General features: G+C 41.0%; 1 protein-coding gene across 1 annotated transcript in view; it reads left to right on the plus strand.

The window, feature by feature from the left end:
• Nucleotides 1-243: 243 nt before the first annotated feature.
• AKR1A1 (aldo-keto reductase family 1 member A1) overlaps nt 244-18,613 on the plus strand; it is a 29,280-nt gene continuing 10,910 nt past the window's right edge. The window contains exons 1-5 of the mRNA XM_066622882.1: nt 244-320; nt 8,842-8,934; nt 15,040-15,159; nt 17,080-17,231; nt 17,824-18,019. Of these exons, the coding sequence (XP_066478979.1) occupies nt 8,848-8,934; nt 15,040-15,159; nt 17,080-17,231; nt 17,824-18,019 (555 nt within the window). The 5' untranslated portion in view covers nt 244-320; nt 8,842-8,847. The remainder of the gene's footprint in view (nt 321-8,841; nt 8,935-15,039; nt 15,160-17,079; nt 17,232-17,823; nt 18,020-18,613) is intronic.

Below are 18,613 nucleotides of genomic sequence, written 5' to 3' on the forward strand. Positions count from 1 at the left end.
AGAAGGAACCTCACACTGGTGTGCTTTTTTTTTTTCTTTTCTTGCTGCCAAAAGCCCTCTGTGCATAGTCCTGGAGAAACCCCAAAATCCAACCACATGCCTTCCAGTGCTCTCTCTGCTTCCAGGCCCTGGCCCCAGATGCCTTCTTTCCAGGGGCAGCAGGGGAGATGCAGCAGCCCACGTGAGCTGGGAAAGCCAAGGAGCTGAGAAGCCTGCAGTTAAATATCAAACCCGGAAACGGAAGCGTTCCAGTGGAGACTTGCCACATTTGTCTCTTGCAGTCGGATACAAGGGAAGGAGAGCCTGCAGAGCTGCGCGGGGTGAGTGATGCGCTGTGGCTCTCCGAAGTGCAGGCGAGCGCTGCCCTTTGCGTCTGCAGGTCCCTGTATCATCAGGGGTGGGGTGGAAGCGCAGCAGAGCTGTGTGGTTGAAGGAGGGGGGTCGTGCAACGTGCCTGTGTCCCGTCCCCCCGGTGCTACTGCGAAGCTTCCAGTTCCGTTTAGCAGGAGAAAAACGGTCACACACACCCAGTCCTTACAGCTGAATGCTGTGCACCCATCGGCCTGGAAGTGCAATCAGTCGTGGTTTCAGATGTGCAACACGAGATCACCCGTGTTTACTTGGAAGTATGTTAGTGCAACGTAGGACGAGGGTCCAGTGGGACTTACTTTTCGAGTTGGATGCAAGAGCCTGTGGAAGTAAACCTCATGGAGATTTACTTGAGGTTTACTTCTTAGTAACTAACTCTTGTAGAGTTTTGGGGCTGCACGACATACTAGGGTAGGCTATGAGCTTGCTGGCATCCCTGTATGCCACTGCTAGCACCGAAAACCATTCTTGGGTCTGCTTGTTGCACGGAGTGGATGCAGTAATGGCTTATGAAAATGCCTTTTGCATTCTCCACCTACCTCTTGCTGTATGTGTTGATAGTGACATTTAATACTTGGTAGTAATGCCTGCTGAAATATATGAATAGGCAATTAAAAGGAAGGTACAGTACATGTTTGACAGTTTGCAGCTGGAGTCCTTGTTTTGAAATGTAGGTGTTCCCATTTGTATGATAGGTATCCCTGATTGTGTGATCTGTAAGTGCATACCTTACACCACGCTTGGTTGCAAAACTTTTGTCTCTTGCCAGGACTGTGCATTGCTTCTGTGTAGAACTGTAAGCAACTTGCTGGTCAATGATAGCCATCCTGTAACTAGGAGCTTGGAGGTAATTCTTTGTATGAACAAGCCCTACCACTCCTGTTACTGTGGAACTGACTCAACTTGTATTTAGTTATTTTTAAAACTGAAATTAGAAAAGCAAGCGAAAAAGCAGCAGAACAAGTTTAATGCTTTTGTCTTTTATTTCAGTCCAGAAGCCATTTAAGAGAGTATTGAGTGAACTAGGATTAATCCCACTCAAATGTTTTTTAAAAGCATTAATAAGGTGTGCAGTCCAATCTATGTATATTGGCTTCAAAGTAATGCTCCCAGATTTCAGTGAGTAAAAGTGAATAGATTAAGACTGCAGTTTGAAATATAACTTGCCTCAAAGCAAGTGTAATTGCTTTGGGAATTTTTTTTTTCTGGGTAAAGTGATTAGGAGAACTGGTCTATAAATAATGTTGCAACCTAGTCCTATGTATGTTTATCCTTAAATTCTACACACACCAAGTGAAGTCCAAATATGCTGATTCTAGATGCTTCTGGAGTCTTAGCTGTTGTATCAGCGTTGTTTTTATGTAACTACATCTCTTTCCCTGAGTCTTAGTGTTAGTTCATTTCTTTTCGGTTCATGGAGAGGTTCCCCCCTCCCCCACTTTGGATGTTAGAGCCCCAGATCATAATAGATGCTGCTGCTGCAAGTGTTTGTGTTTAATGCTTTTTCAGTTGACCACAAAATCAAGATTTGGGCCTGTTAATGTGCCTCTCCATGTGTAATCTGACAGCAGAACTGCACCATGGATGAAGAAAGCTGTGTATAAATAAACTTATTTTGTAAATAAATTCTTGCTTCTATTAGTAGCAACTGGTAATCTTGATTCATTAATTAGGAATTTAATTTCCTGCCAACTTCGGTGTCCCTTTTTTTTAGTATTGCCTGAAGCTATCGCTTAAAAAATTTATTTATTAGCCTTAATATGCAAAATGTTTTGCAACTTTCAAGTGGTGTTGCCCTTGCAATATCCCTATAAAGGGAGTCACAATCCCATTTTACATATGGATTACTTAGGCTGATAGGCAGTGATCTGACCTATTCTACAACAGCAGGGTCATGACTCAACTGGGATTTAAACTCTGATTTTCCTAGTCTACTATCTAATCTGCTGGACCACACCAACTCTCAAAACAAGTGAAAATTGTCTTCAGAGCAAGTAACAGTGTGGTTTTGCCTAGAGGTTTAGACAAATTCCTAGGAGTCCTTAGTCCAACTTCTGGTTAAGCCCTAGATAGATTGGGTTGGGCAAGCCCCTACCAACCTGTTCTATGCCTGCAAAAAATAAAAATAATGAACAACCTTACAGGAGAACTGTTATGAGAGTGAATCTGATAACATTTATAAACACAGTAATGGATTAGATCCAGCAACTACTCTAAAATTATTGTACTAAGGTACTATTGTACTGCATGAAAAAAATATGTAGCCTTTGGTCTTGAAAAAATAAGTGTCAGCCTTTAGTTGTTTGATTTTCTCTGTAAACTTGTGAACTTTCTGTTGAAAAGTGGTTTATAAATACTGTTAATAATAATTTATGCTTCAAATCCATATTCTTGCATTTTGCCATCTCTGTACTGTAAGCTGTATATCACTGATTTGTTGTAAATGGTACTTGTATCAGGTGGGTGGAACTGTTGGTATTTCTTAATCAGTAACCTGAGCAGTGCCTGCTAACTTGCCCCTGGGTTAAAGTTTTGCATTCAGGATTGAATGTCTTATTTGAAGTGCACTGTTTGGTTGAATACTCTTGCTGAATCCACAATTCACTCATTTGGCTGCTAGACGTATCTTGTTGTATGTGTCTTTTGTATGCACATATGTTTAATGCCAAAATTTTCATGTGCTATTTCTTCTAAACCTCAAAACATTTTCATTCCTTATCTGCCCTGAAAGTATCTGGAAAGTATGAGTGGGGTGGGGGAGAGAAATGAAAGCAGTGAAATAGAATACAAATCCTTGTGCATCCATAAACCCAATTAAATAAATATCAACAATTTTGCAGAAATAAGATTGACCATGCATTCCTAAGCATCTTTACTCAAAAATAAGTCCCATTGAACTCACTGGGTCTCGTATAAGTGTGTTTAGAATTTGTGGAGAATTGCTTGAGATAAATGTCCATTGACTTCAATGGGACTTGCTTCAAGCAAAACACAACTATATTGGTATACAGGCTAAACTGGTGTGTAAGACCGGCAGGCTGTATCCAGCACTTTTGATTATTGGGCTTTCCCAGCACCATCCTTTCAGCAGTGTCACTTCTACTGAGGCTCTGGGAGGAAGAAGTGGAAGGAGGCCTCAGAAGATAAGAAACGCTGGGAGGGGGGAGGGGCAGACCAAGAGGGGTGAGAATGGGAGACACTGCCAAAGTACTAGGAGAGTCCAGTTATCACATGGCCACCCTTTCAGCAGCACCACTTTTGTTGAGGCATCACTTGACAGAGCACCTCTCAGCTGCTGATCTGTGAAATGATGCCTCACCAGAAGCGGTACTGCTGAAAGGGCAGCCCACATGATAATTGGGCTCTCTCAGCTTGATAATTGAGTTCTCCCACATCTTGAAAATATTATCAAGATTTGCATATTTTCTTTGTTATTTGTGGCTAATGTGTTCCTAGTGAGAACAAAGTGCTTATTTCTGGCCATCATCTGCTTAATGATGTCACTTCCTTCCCTCAGCAGGTGCTATTTGGCCTGCTGTATGAAACTACGTAGTTTGACAGCATTGGGTTAAAGCTGTTTGTGCTAAGCCTTTAGAAAGAGGGAAATTGTAAATACAACCTACTATATCAGGGGTGCCCAAACCTTGGCCCTGGGGCCACATGCGGCCCTCGAGGCCTCTCAGTGTGGCCCTCAGGGAGCCCCCAGTCTCCAATGAGCCTCTGGCCCTCCAGAGATTTATTGGAGCCCACACTGGCTCAATGCAACTGCTCTCAGCATGAGGGCGACTGTTTGACCTCTCGGGTGAGCTGTGGGATGAGGGCTTCCTCCACTGCTTGCTGTTTCATGTCTGTGATGCAGTAGCAGCAGCGAAGGAAAGGCCAGCCTTGCTTTGTGCAAGGCCTTTTATAGGCCTTGAGCTATTGCAAGACCTTCATTCATTAATATGAGTTCATCTTTAATATATTCATTTACGTATACTTATGTATTTACAAACATATTATGTAAATACTTATGTATTCAAATTTTAAATGTAAATTAATTCTTTTTTTTCCCTGGCCCCCGACACAGTGTCAGATAGATGATGTGGCCCTCCTGCCAGAAACTTTGGACACCCCTGTACTATATAATCACAGTTTTATTTGTATCTTACATTTAGGGCGCGATCCTAACCCCTTGTGTCAGTGCTTTCCAGCACTGACATAAGGACAATGCAGTTCTGAGGTAAGGGAACAAACATTCCTTTACTTTGAGGAGACCTCTGTGAGTGACACCCAACTATAGGATGCAGTACATGTCCCATTGGCACTGCTATGCCAGTTTTCCAGTATGGATACAGTTGGGCCAATGGGACATGGACTGCCATCCTATTGTGGGGGAGAGAGCAGTCACAGAGGCCTCCTCAAGGTAAGGGAACATTTGTTCCCTACCTTGAAGCTGAATGGTGGCTGCATCGGCACTAGAAAGTTGGGTATGATTGAGCCCTTAGTCAGGATTAACTTCCTTAGTTATAATAACTAAACTGGGGATACATACAATCCAGTGTGAAATCCTTCAGTGCTTTCATTTTTTCTCATACATGCTCTTGTGCAATGGTCTTGATATCCTGAGCGATGTGCCAGTCTAATGGTCCCATTAAAAGCATTCCCTATAAGCTTTTTCAGCTCCTGTCTCCATAGTATTTCAGAATTGTGGGTTAAGAGGAAGTGCTTCATTAAACCCAGTGGTCTAGACAAGATTTGTTCCTTTAGGCTATGCAACTCCCTAGAAAGGAGACAGGTTTTTCATACCTTACCATTGTCAGTTCATAGGGTCTGGAGATATAAGCTAATTTTCCCTGATAGCAATATCAAATAAATGACTGTTGCTTATTGGAAATGTAATACTTTAAAGGGAGTGTAACTTTCAGCCTATCTCAGCTGTATCATGTATGTGGTATTTTTAATTCAGGAAGTATTTAGTGTCCTACAGAACTAGCTGATTCTAGCAAAAACTGAGGAAGTTGACAGGGTTGGAACCTTGAAGCATAATTTTCTTTACAGTTTAGCTAGCAGAGCAAATTATAGGTCACGTTGCCAGATGTTCGTCTTTGATTAACTTCTGCTATAACATTCTATGTGCATGTACTTTGGAATAAGTCTAAATGGATTCTGTGGGACTTGTTTCTCAGTAATCATAATAGAATCTGGCTGTAAAAGGATGTTACTGTGAACTCCAAAAAAATCATCCCAAAGGGCTAAAATGAATTTAAATTTGTGATACAGATTTGAGTTGAAAGATTACTGAGTTTTAATCTGTATAGTACTTGCCTTTTTGCAAAGTGGTCTTGCACTCTACACAGACCAGGTGATGGGTTCATGTAGCCTTAGATGGTATCTAGAACAACAGAGGGCTGAGCTGCATATTCTGGCCAGAGGGACCTGGGTACAACTGTAGCAGCAGGGGCCGCCTTTTGTGTAAGGCAGGGGTGCTCAATAGGTGGATCACGATCTACCGGTAGATCGCGAGGCAAAATGAGTAGATTGAGGAGTGCCGACCCCCCCTTCAGGTGCCTCTGGGAGGAAACGCCGGGAGTAAGGCCCATTGTACTCAATGGGGCTTACTCCCAGGTAAGTGTGGCTAGGATTGCAGCCTCACAGCCTAATCCTAGGCATGTCTACTCAGGAGTAAGTCCTGTTATACTCAGTGGGGCTCAAGGTACACCAACATACATTGTACACATAAATGTTATGTTATGATGGCGCGAACATTGTAAAAAAAACTCTGGTAGATCTCCGGACCTTGCTGGGTTTCAAAGTAGCTCTCGAGCCAAAAAAGTGTGAGCACCCCTGGTGTAAGGAGAGAATAGGAGTGCTGGAAAGCCAGAGCTGACAGCCTTTTGCCTTGAGGTGCATGGCCATAGAATTTTCCCTTCCCTTAGTGGCAATGAAATCTAGTGCTAACACAACAAGGGAAAAAAATAGGGTAGTGCTGTTAGGGGTTCATATTTTTTTGCAACTTTATGTGCTATGGCAAGAGAACTGATAAGCTGGCCATGAAACTATTACATGGAAAAACTGTACTTAAGATGTGCCAGTTTTATCTGAATAATTGAACTGCTTATTACAAAGACACATGTATTCATACCATTGTTTATAACCTACAATCTTTGGACAACGGATATATGTGAGAATGATAATCAAGTATTGTATTACTCTGGAGCTTTCGGCTATGAAATTAGACTTTGACCATTGCTTTGACACATACCAAGAGTTCACCTTACACTTCATCATAAGATGACTGATAGTGAAGTTATGGAAGCTGCCGGTACAGACCTATCCACTTGCTTCTGTACAGATTTCCTTGCTGCACAGACTTAAAATGTGTTCTCAAATCTAGTTTGAAAAGACATTTTAGGTCTGTGTGTGTTATGGGAAGAGTGAGCCTACCCTTGGGGAATAATATGCTTAACTTCCTCGCTCAGTCATTTTAAACTCTAGTTCACAACATCCGTTTCTGAACAAAACAAGTTCTCCTACTTGGCAAAGAATAACTTGAGCTGTATCCCTAATTTAAGGACACCCTATCTTTGATGTCCACAAGGGCAATACCCCCCACCACCCTGCAACTAGATCTACAGTCAGGGCCAGTCTAGGTTTCAGGGGAAGCTTGGCAAACTGTCTTCCATGGGCCCTCCTCCCATTTGGGAGGTTCCCCAAAGAGCCATGCTACTACCACTGCATGACTGCTATGGACACTGAGGTGATCTTGGGGTTTAGTAGTGACCTGAGGGCCCTGGACTGATGGTACCACCCCTTAAATGCAGAGTGATCTCATAAAGAGCATTTTGAAAGCTCAAAAATGATTTCCTTCTCTGAAGGCTTGTAGTGATTGCCAACTAACCAGAAAAAAACAAGGTTAGCTGGCTGCCATGTCTAACAGCAACCAGGTTAGCTGAAATTAACAGAGGAAAGGAGACATGCATTATCGCCTGGTAACGCCAGTTAGCAATCCTGGTGTAGACTAGTAGGCAGAGTCTTATTTCCAGGATATTAAAATGTTCAGAACATTTTTAATGATCCTACCCTGTTTTAGGAAAAAGAGGTTTCACCTTAGTCTTGTCAATGGGGGGATGTGTAGTTCACAGTAATGAAGAAGTGAAAAAACAGCAATTCAAAAAGAGACGGAGAATGGAGTTTTGTTCTTTCCAACTGTGAACTGCACCCCCCAGGCTGAGGGTTTAAGTGGGAGCTTTTCTGCTGCTGTGATTGGGATGTGGGAGCCAGTTCCCTCCACTTCTGCACTGAAGAAACAGTTTCTCTCAATGGGCCGATGAATCGGTTCAAGGCAGCTTCAAATATTAAAAATGGAGGGACGAATTGTTTCCTTGAACTATCTCAAATGGGAATACTGTTTCACGTGGCCTGGCATCCAGTTCCCCTGTTGTTGCTGCAAATAGAAGGTGCTGGGGAGAACAAAACACTCCCAAAAATCCATAAGGAGGGGCAATTAATGTTGATGATTAGCCTTTCTGAAAGGCATATTTGTTAAAATACTACCATGTTTCCCCAAATATAAGACACTACCTTATATTTTTGGGGGGCTCAAAAAACACACTAGGTCTTATTTTTGGGGTAGGTCTTATTTTTGGGGTAGGTCTTATTTTTTTAATGTCCAACAATCCACAGTCATTCATGTACAAAAATATACCTTACAAAAATATCCTCTTAGCGCCCAGCCAGATGCCTGCCTGCCTGTCTACTCAGAAGTCAGTCCCTTTATAGTTAATGGGACTTACTCCCTGGAAAGTGTAGGGAGCCTCAGAGCCCAGTAGGTAGGGTTGCCTCACTTGCTGCTTCCAGCTTCAACTCCTCCTCAGCGCCCTCTGCCCAAGACAGCACAACAGGAGCTTTCTAGGTGGTGTGCAGGAGTGCATTGTTCCCGGTCACATTCACATTGTCCGTCCACCCTGCCCCTCCTTCCTGGCCCTGATCACAACTAGGTGTTATTTTTGGGGTAGATCTTATATTTCAGCAATTCTCAAAAAACACACTAGGTCTTATTTTCGGGGTAGGTCTTATTTTCGGGGAAACACGGTAGTTATGAACGAATTGACTAGCAGCTCTAAATCACAAAGATGGTCACATGAACTGAAATAACCAGTGTAAGGATTCTTATGGGAAATTCACTAAGGTAATATAGGAGACCAGACACCTGAGTAGGATGATAATAGGACAATACTACTTATGTTTAAGAGATTTTCCTCCATAAGTAGGACATTTCATTTGCTGATTGTATCTGGATGTGGATTCTTATATTGATTGATTTAATAATCTGTCCTGTTTTTACTTGTATTAAATGGTTTTGAATTCATTGTTGACATAGCAGAATTGTTAGAATATAGTAGCATCTATTGCATGATATTGTGTTTTGTGTCGTGAAACGGATTGGAATAGCATCACAGGCTAACGTTTTTAAAATTACACTTGCTTTAGGTAAAGATGTCTTCTGAGCATTATGTTGTACTTTGCACTGGGCAAAAAATGCCTCTCGTAGGACTGGGCACTTGGAAGAGTGAAGCTGGGCAGGTAAGCAATGAATTTGGTGTTTGGGAGAACAAAGTATAGAAAAAAATCTAATAGCCTGGCATTTAATAGTCCGGCATGAAAATACTGGCTGCATATTGTCTGGGAATACTCTTAGCTCAAGGGTCGACTCCTAACTTCACCAGCCCCTATGCAGATGCAGTTGTGCCTGACTCAGAGATGATGATGCTGGGACTGTCTGTGGAAGCCATTTGGGGATAAACCAAGCAGCTTGGGTACTAAATGATTCAAGTCTGTATTTTAAAAACTCTCCCCCTTAAAAAAAACAGATGCATTCTGTGATTCGCAAGAAAGGGGAGTCTCATAGCTTTGGCACACACAATGTTTTTCTGTCCCTTGGTCATGGTTAAAGGACTGGTGCTGCCTCACAGGCTTGTGTATGCACTTTACTTTTCCCCTTTTTTGTACACCATTTCTCATTTCCTTTTTCAGCATTAACATACATCTGCTCCAAGTTAGCACCTAACCACAGACAACACCTATCTACCCACCTGCTCCGTGGTAAAAATTATTGTAATAGCCTGTTTCCTGCCATTTCCCTACATGGGGGAGGGGGGAATAATCCCCATAAAATAGATGTAACTGTTCTACTCAGAACAGAATATGGTGGTCTGATGAAAAGCTAACAAGGATACAAATTGTGTGCATGAGTTTGTTTTAGTTTGTCATAACTTTAAGTTAAACAAAGGCTTGACACAGGTTCTGCAAATGTTTTTTATCAGCTGAATGCTTCCTGCTTTATAATTCCTTGTGATGTAAGTTGAATTCCAGAACACAAAGCCTGTAACCAGGACTGCCATCGATTTTACTGGTACTAGTCCTGGGCCTGCATCAGAAATCTGACATAACCAGAATTAAGCAACTGAATGGCTTTTCCTGTCACAGAAGAAGGGTAGAGAAAATGTTACCTGCTGAATTTCTGCATGTCAGGCTGTAAAAAGCACAAGGCAAAGGCTAGTGAATGAGTTGGCAATCTTACTTTTGACACATGGCAGTAGCAAAAATGTACAGTCATAAAGACAGTTTTCTTCAGTTCCCATCCTGAGCTATAGCCAAGCAAAGTTTATGCCAGATTAGTCATTTTAGTGTAGATTTCTCTTTACTGAACCTCTTCACAAAAAAGAGAAGTTGCAGACTCTACCTTATGTGCAGAGGGGTGCTATTGTTGGCAGTATGTGTAAAATGGCAAAGCTGGCTTTAATTTGCTTGCTGGCTGTTCCCACGCATATATGCTAGCCTTCTCAAGGGCATACAGAACCTCAAATTATCATGAATACTGTCTCAGTATCTGAATTTATTGCTGAGCTAGGGTTGATTTTTGTCTTCAGTTTTGCTTCGTGTTTAAAAAACAAACACAATGCAAATGTTTCCTAACCGCCCCAGGGAGTTTATTGGATGTTGTAGTAGAACTGAAGTGGAATGGAAAGAGTGCAATAAGTTCCCTAGCATTAAGCACGAGATTGACTTGATACATGTGTTCATTTAAGAACAACCATCATAAAGGCAGCAATTGTGCAAATGCTAGATAGACAACTCCTTCGCCACCCCCTTTTCTCTGCATTTCCCTTTTCTCTCAGCATGTGAGTACAAATGGTTATCAAGCTAAAATGGTCCTGAAGATATTCAGGTGCTCATTCTGGTATAGCACAATGACTCTTTAAGGCCACAGTGATGGTGCTTTGAAGAAAGCTTTTCCTAGCACAATAGTGCCAAGGGAAGATGCTCTTACACTACCCGCTCTCGGGCTGGCTTCTGTTAACAATGCAACACCACATGGCACTGTACCAATAGACAACAGAAATACCTGATCTTGCGTGCCCTGTTGCTAGCGTAGCAGGCTATAGGATCAGTCCCTTGAGTTTAATCACATCACAATAATGTCATAACCACACATTAATTGTGAGCATATCTCTTTATTTGTAGGCTTTTTAATATAAAGTTTTAATCCTTTTTTGAATGTGTTTTTATTATGTGCATGCTAGCAAAGGCCTTTGGTATGTTTTAAAATACACTACATACCTAATCAGAATTGATTATACTTGTTTACAGCTTGAGAGTCCATACCAGACTTAAGTAGTTCTTGGAGAGGTCTCTGGGATCCTAATTAAAAAGGTTTTTTAAAGATGCCTTAAACATAAACTATGCTATGTGTTCCTAGGAATCCTGAAGCTATGTCTGCTTTCTAAATATTGAAGGTACCAGGACTGCCTGTTCCTGTTAAACCTGATTCTAAAGATTACCAAATGAAATACGAAACCTTTTAATCATTTGCTACAAGTTGAATTGGTTAATAATTGTGCAGAACCTTTTATAGACATACGGCATAGTATGTAGGTGTGGCTATGCCTATTCAGTTCATGCTGTTATGGAACAGGGCATAGATTATGGGTTCTTGAAAACTGCAGCTTTCATCTTAAAAGAGCAGTTTTCTAGTCCCTAATGGTTATGAAAATAAGTAAAATTTTCACATTTTTATCTTGGAGACCTCTAAAACCTTGGTCTGATGGTTCTGGATGATTCACTGGAGGCTGATTTTAAGGTGTGGTCCACCTTTGACAACATAGCCTCTGACTCCCAGGGTAGTCATTGACAATGATGACACTTTTGTCTGAATACACTTTTCTTTTGTTTGAATAGCTGCTTTGGGTTCATTGGGGGAGAAAAGAGGGATAATGTAAATATGTATATGAACTGTACCAGCTTATCCATTTTTCTTCCTCCCATCACCACCTTTATTAATGTAGAATAGGTTCATTCATCCCAACATCATCACAAAATCATCTTTTTTTACATCAGAAATATACAGATAGAAATAATAATAAACTGATAAAATTTTTGAAGCTAAGGAGTAGGCATGTCATATCTTAAGCCCAGGGTATGTATCTGTGTCTGCTGGTAATGTAGATTTGTGATTCACTTTGATCCAATTGAGTGAGAGTTGGGATGTAGTCCATGAGTCCCGAATTCAAGTTCTAATCCAACCCATAGGGTTTGCAAAGGATCCCTGAGCAAATCTCTATTGTATAGCCATGTTTCTCCAACTGGCTGTCAATTGGAAATATCTGCATTGAATTCCCATGCAGGCCCCTCTCATGGCATTCCCCCCCCCCAACTTTCTATGGCTAGTGTTTGTGCTGAATGATTTTCTGCTTTGCTGAAATGAGATATGGAAGAAGAGGGAAGAATGCCCTTTTCTTGCTCAGGTTTTATAAGCCCTATTAAGTGAGCAGGTTTGCTTCCCTGAGATGCCATTTGCTGACTCTGATTCTTTCAGTGTTCATAGTGGATGACGGCACTGGTGACATTTTTGCATAATGTTGTTTAAGTCATTAGTCCTCATTCCATTAACGAATGACTGGCACCCACATTGATTCTCCTGCTCCTTAATAAAAATTGCTGCCAGTGGAAACAAAGTACATCATTAAATATTTTTAAGTTCTTAAAGGTAGCTAGAGATGTCTGCTAAAGTGGATTTACTGTCAAGTACTTGCTTGCCCCTTCTCTGTAGTGACAGGACTGTGTTAACCTTAGGGTTTGGTACAGGAAGAATTTCATAAGCTGAGCCATTCATGGTTTATTTTTAGTAACTACCGATGTTTTTCAGAATGGTTGTGGTGACTGCAAATCACACCTAGAAAAGAGGAAGGAAAGATCCTTCAGTTGAGCTTAGGGCAGGGGAACTGGAATTGCTTTATCATTGTGGCTAAAAGAGTCTGATCTCATTCAGATGGCTCTTTGGAACATCAGAGGGTTTTGTGAAATGCTTTAATTGTTGCCCAGTCTCTCATTACCTAAAGGAAATTAAATCTGACAGGTAATAGAGTCTCTGATCTATTTTTTTAATGAATCTGCAAACCAAAGGGTCTTATCTCCTTTTGTGGTTATTGTATTGCCTGCTTTCAAGCAGAACATGCTAGACCATTATGAAATGAAAGATCTGGAAATTTACTATTCCTGCTATGACTTTTTCTGTAGCCTCTGCAAAATGTTGTTTTTCTCTTTCTATTAGATGGACTTGTTTTATTAAACACAGCAACTTTAAGAACCCCTGACTTAACCCCTGATAGTGGAACCAACTATCAGTGGCCCTGATAGTGACTTGTAGATAGTGACTTGTAGATAGTGACTTGTAGACTGATAGCTAAAATGTCCTCTATTCTGGATTATTAAACTACTTCCTGATTCTTGCTAGGTCCTCTTCCTGATTCTTATATAACTCATAGTAGCTTACTGGAGCAAGCAAGCTAGTGAAACCATCAGAGAGACAATTTATGAGGCAACGTAATCCCCAGTGAGTTTTCTGAGAATCTCTGCAGTCCAACGCTGAGGGTAGTTAAATTGGTTAGCTAGTTGGAACAGAGTTAGAACTTGAATTCATTTCTCTTTATGTCCTTTTGCTAATATTGCCTTATGTTTATATTTCTGGCAATTGTTTTCTTCTTTGCAAGGCTGTTCTTAAAACAAGAATAAGAGTTTTGAGAAAGTGGCTTTGGAATTGGCCTGTGTGACTTTGTCTTCGTATCGGAGTCATGTTGGAGAGTATGCCCTAGTGTAGGGGTGTGAAACATAAGGCTCGGGGGCCGGATGTGGCCTGCGGAAGCTTTTTATCTGGCCCTTAGGCTCTCAGCAGCTGAGCAGTGCTAAAGAGTTACTGCTGAAAGGGCAGCCAACATGAAAATTGGGCAAGATTTGCGTATTTTCTCTTCTGTCATTTGCAGCTAATTAGTTCCTAAGTGAGAAAAAGTGCTTATTTTTGGTTAAGACCTGTTTAATGACATTTCCTGCCAAATGACATCACTTCCGGCCCTTAGCAGGCATCACGAAAGCTATTCGGCCCTCTGTATGAAACAAGTTTGGCACCCCGCCCTAGTATGTTGTCAGTGCCTTCCTAGATGAATTTCTTTGTTGAATGTCCTGCCCATGGAAGTAAGAAAATTAACATACCTATCAAGAGGAACAGGATGTACATTGACCAGGTTTAGCAAATTACATTCCAATAAATTCTTCTTGCATTGTATTTCAGAACTGGGATTGATAGACTGGTAGAACCTGACACAGTTCATTAGCAACTAATATAATAATGAAATGATCCATTCTTTATACATTACTGTGTGTATTGCCTTGTCTGTATGCTGGGTTGGGGGGAATGGGCTGTGAAAAAGCCATTGCTGCTTGAAAATGAAATTGTTGCTTTGTCACAGCCTGGTGTGTAGTTTTTTCACCTTTCAGAGGAAATGAGCTCTGTGGGTTTTAAAGAGTCCCCACATTTCCTCCAGCTTTTCTGTGGAGATGGACCAGTGTTCCTTGGGGAAAAATAGCTGATTGCCATCTGTTCTGGCACTCTGCAAGCAGAGTACTTCACTCTTAGAGCCCAATCCTCTGCATGTCTATTCAAAAGTAAGTGCCATTATAGTCAATGGGGCTTACTCCCAAATAAGTGTGGATAGGATTGTATCCTATGTTTATCAACATGGTACAGTTTCTCAAGTATTCCTGTATGCCAGAATGGGTCATAATAAAAGGAATGCTTCTGCTTTGTTCAACCCACTTTATTCCATTTATTCTGCCTTCCCGCTTAACAAAGACTTTCTTGATGGGGGGGATGGACAATGAGGCTGAACTGACTGAGCAGCACACACAGTACTGCTTCTCTTCAGTATGCTACTTAGATTCTCTATAGCTTTGTCATTCCCACAACTATCCCCTTACTAAGGCAACCATCCCCTTACTATTCTCCATTATCTGAGCACCCTAAAGTGAACTTTTCTATCATCTGAGTCTTTCCTAGTTTCTCTCAGAACTGTGTGTGTTCAGTCATTAAGTCATGTCCGACTCTTCATGACCCCATGGACCATAGCACACCAAGCCCTCCTGTCTTCCACTAACTTCCAGAGTTTGTCCAAATTCATGTTCATTGCTTCAGTGACCCTGTCTAACCATCTCATCATCTGCTACCCAACCCACATTGGCAAAGGTTGACTGGACCAGATTAATTTTGTTGGTAGTTGTAGATTTAGAATAGCCTTTTTCCCAGTTAAAATAAAGTAGGCATGTTCAGTCAGTGATCTCTCTGTTCTGTGCTTTCAGGTGAAGGAGGCAGTCAAACATGCCCTTGGCGTAGGCTATCGCCACATTGACTGTGCTACAGCTTATAGTAATGAAGCTGAAATAGGCGATTGTCTCCAGGAAATTGTCGGGGCTGACAAGGTAAGAAGGAACTGGAAATAAATATGGATTCAGCTGAAAAGTGATGGCAAAAGGCCCAGAGTGTTTTAGGTTTTATTTCAGATTGGTCTCTGCTTACTAAGAAATCCTTGCAATAGCCTCTTCATATAAACCTATGATTATCACAGACAAAATCTCTTTGTGTTTTCTGTCATGACTCTCTCTCTTGGCTCAAAACTCTGCCTGTGCTATAGCTGTTTGACCTTTTGTTGCTGCAAATAATTACCAGATAACACAATTTCAAATGATGCAGTTGCTATATTGCCCCTAGAAATGAAGCTTCTCCAGTATTACCAGCAATTAGCATACTCTAATTGTTCTAAGAGCAGAAAATAATAATTCATTTCACTTGCTTGTAGCAAAGATGACACACAAAGCTTTAATCGAGGGAAGAGCATCATCAGCATTGAAAATATATCATGAAACATGACACTTTTCAAGTTCTGTGTATAATTTGCACATGGCAGCTTTGTCAGTGTCAAACCAGAGAGAGTTTATACGAGGTTGCATATTGGGTTATTAGCTGAAATTGTTACCTTGAAACATGGAAAAACTTGAAGCAAACTTTCAAATACAGTAATATATCTGATAATGCTATTTCCTTTAGCGCACAGCGCTCTTTATCCTTATATGATTGACATTGTAACCAATGGGAGCAGCACATTCTGGCCAATCAGCATCCGTTTCCTTGAATGATGCCTCCTACAGTGTTTCAGATAGCGCTCAGCTTTTCAGAAACAAATACCTGGTGTCAACGGAGGGATTGCTGTACTTTGAAATGTACCTTGTACCTTGGAAGCTTTAGTTTTGATTTGGGAGTATTTTTGTTTCCTGATAGTGTCTATATGTTCTGTTTTGGTTTAAAATGAAAAGGTTAATAAAGTTGATATTGAGGTAACATTTATACTTGAAAAACCTTGAGGTTGTACAATTTCCTCTGTGAATAATCAATCCTTAGTCTATCTAGAATGAAGCTTTCATTCCATGCTAAATTGGCAACTATCCCCCTCTTCTTAGCCAGGAGGGGTGCCCCACCAGTCTGGAATGGGAGAAAAAACTGAATCATGTATGCATGGATAATGTACTTAACTTCCATGAACTAAAGAACATGCAGTGTGATGATGGCCCTAACTGTTGTTCTTCCCCAGCCAAATGTCTTCACTTGTTTTTAAATATTTCTGAACACATTTATTTATGAAAAGATGTATGTCCTGCAATTTCCCCCCTGCAAGAAGGGGTGCTTAAGGCAACTTACAAAAAACACCAATTACTATACAGTTGTTAAAAATATTAAAAAAAAGATACCAATAGAAAAGCAAAATGAAACCATAGCAGCAGCAGCAGCAAAAAACAGCAACAGAGAAAGCAAATTCATAGCAGAAATCATAAACCAAGAGTTGAATGGAACTGAAAAGTTTTCAATTGATGCTAAAGTTGAACCAAGGAAGGACTGACTTTGCATCATGTAAGAGAGAGTTCTGTAACCTGGGTGCTTCCATAGAGAAGGCCCTTTCCCACATTGCTGCCAAACAGTTTTCAGCTGGCAGTGATGATCTTGGATTATCTTAAGGGACGGGCTGGTCTGTGTGGGGAGGAAGCAGGCTTTCAGATACTTTGATCTCAAAACATTTAAAGCTATAAACCAGCACCTTGGTTTTTCACTCAGAAATGCAATGCAAAAATCAGTGCAGATGACAAAACACTGGCATAAAATAATTTGTGCATTTTGTACTAGCCAGCAATTGTGTAGCTGCATTTTGCACTAGTTGAGGTTTCTGAATGACCTTTAAGGCCAGCCTCATGCACAGCACATTATAATACTCCAGAGGAGATACAACCAATGCATGGATAACTGGGGTGAAGTCCAAATTATGATTTCCTAACCCCCTTTATTTCTTGAAGCCTATTAAGAGGGAAGAACTGTTTGTGACATCAAAATTATGGAACACCAAGCACCACCCAGAAGACGTGGAGCCAGCTTTAAAGAAGTCTCTGCAAGACTTGAAACTAGATTATCTGGATCTCTATCTCATGCACTGGCCACATGCTTTTGAGTGAGTGTTTATAGGAAGAAAATGGGGAGCATAAGAGCACTGAACAATATAGCAATGTAGAGGCCATGGAAGGGTTATGGATGCCTGTTAGCTTTTATACAAATATGAATTCCTTGCTGCAGTACCTGATGGCATTTCATGTTTTTTTAGTGAATGGTTTCCTACTGAGTTGAGTTAGTGACAGGATGGTAAGGAGCATCCCTGCTGCATCCCTCCAACTTATATGAAACAGTTTAAGAAGAGATCAAAATGCATCTGATTTCTTTGTGGTTATGGTGGATCATGTGATCATTCCCATGGAATTTGGTATCCTGTCTCTCAGCAGGATGCTGACTTTGTTAGAAAGACCCATGTGGTCTTGCTATTTGCTATTTACAGTTACACCCCAGAGCATGGCATTGTACCAAGTTAAAGTTGCTCCCACATAAGCCAGTTACCCATACAGTAAGTGGGAATGGTAAAATGAGAGGGAAAGAAATGTTTACTCTGTACTTGATCATGCAAAATGTGCATTAACACACAGTAGGGCTTGCAATGGATTTAATTGCGCGAAGACTGTACTAAATATGTTTCCTTTGGTACTGCTTACTAGACGAGGAGATAACCTCTTCCCCAAGAATCCTGATGGCACAATGCGTTATGACTACACTGACTACAAAGAAACTTGGAAGGCCATGGAGAAGCTGGTGACAAAAGGCCTAGTGAAGGCCATTGGATTATCTAACTTCAATAGCCGTCAGATTGATGATATCATCGGCATAGCTTCTGTTAAGCCTGCTGTGTTACAGGTAAGGCAAAGCAGAAGGAGAGCATGCCAATTGCTTTGGGGGATTATGCTTCTTTGATGGAGGAGAGAGAAAAGTGAGCTGTAAGAATGACTTTTTCTGTTGGAAGAAGGAGAGTTGTGCCAAGGAACCACAACAAAATTTGTGTACCTGCAGTGTGGGCAGTCTTACACAGGATTTGAGAAGGAAGCTTGTACATCTTCCATCTTTGAGAAAAATTTAAGCAGTTGGGACTTGTAGCTTTTATAGAGTTATTGAAAGGAACTATGTCATGGCCATGTTCTCTTTTTTGGTGTTTTCAAACGTGCAAAATGCTGCCAACTTTAACTCCTGCAAATCGCTCAAGGTGCATCTTCCCTGTTAAGTTCCTTGTCTTCCAACGTAAGAAAGAACAAAAGCATTATTATTTGATAAAATGTAGAAAACATAAGAGCGAGAAAAAGAAGATGTGTGATACAGAATTTTAGGAGGCTTAATCTTCCTGTAGTGACTAGAAAAATTTCTGCTGTGTGCTGTATAGCTAAAGGCCAAGCTAGATCAGGACCTTCCTGAATTTTTGTGAGACTTTCTTTACTTCAAAACAACTGTTTTTAAATC

This window comes from Tiliqua scincoides, chromosome 4 (genome assembly GCF_035046505.1).
Source record: "Tiliqua scincoides isolate rTilSci1 chromosome 4, rTilSci1.hap2, whole genome shotgun sequence".
NCBI lineage: Eukaryota > Metazoa > Chordata > Lepidosauria > Squamata > Scincidae > Tiliqua > Tiliqua scincoides.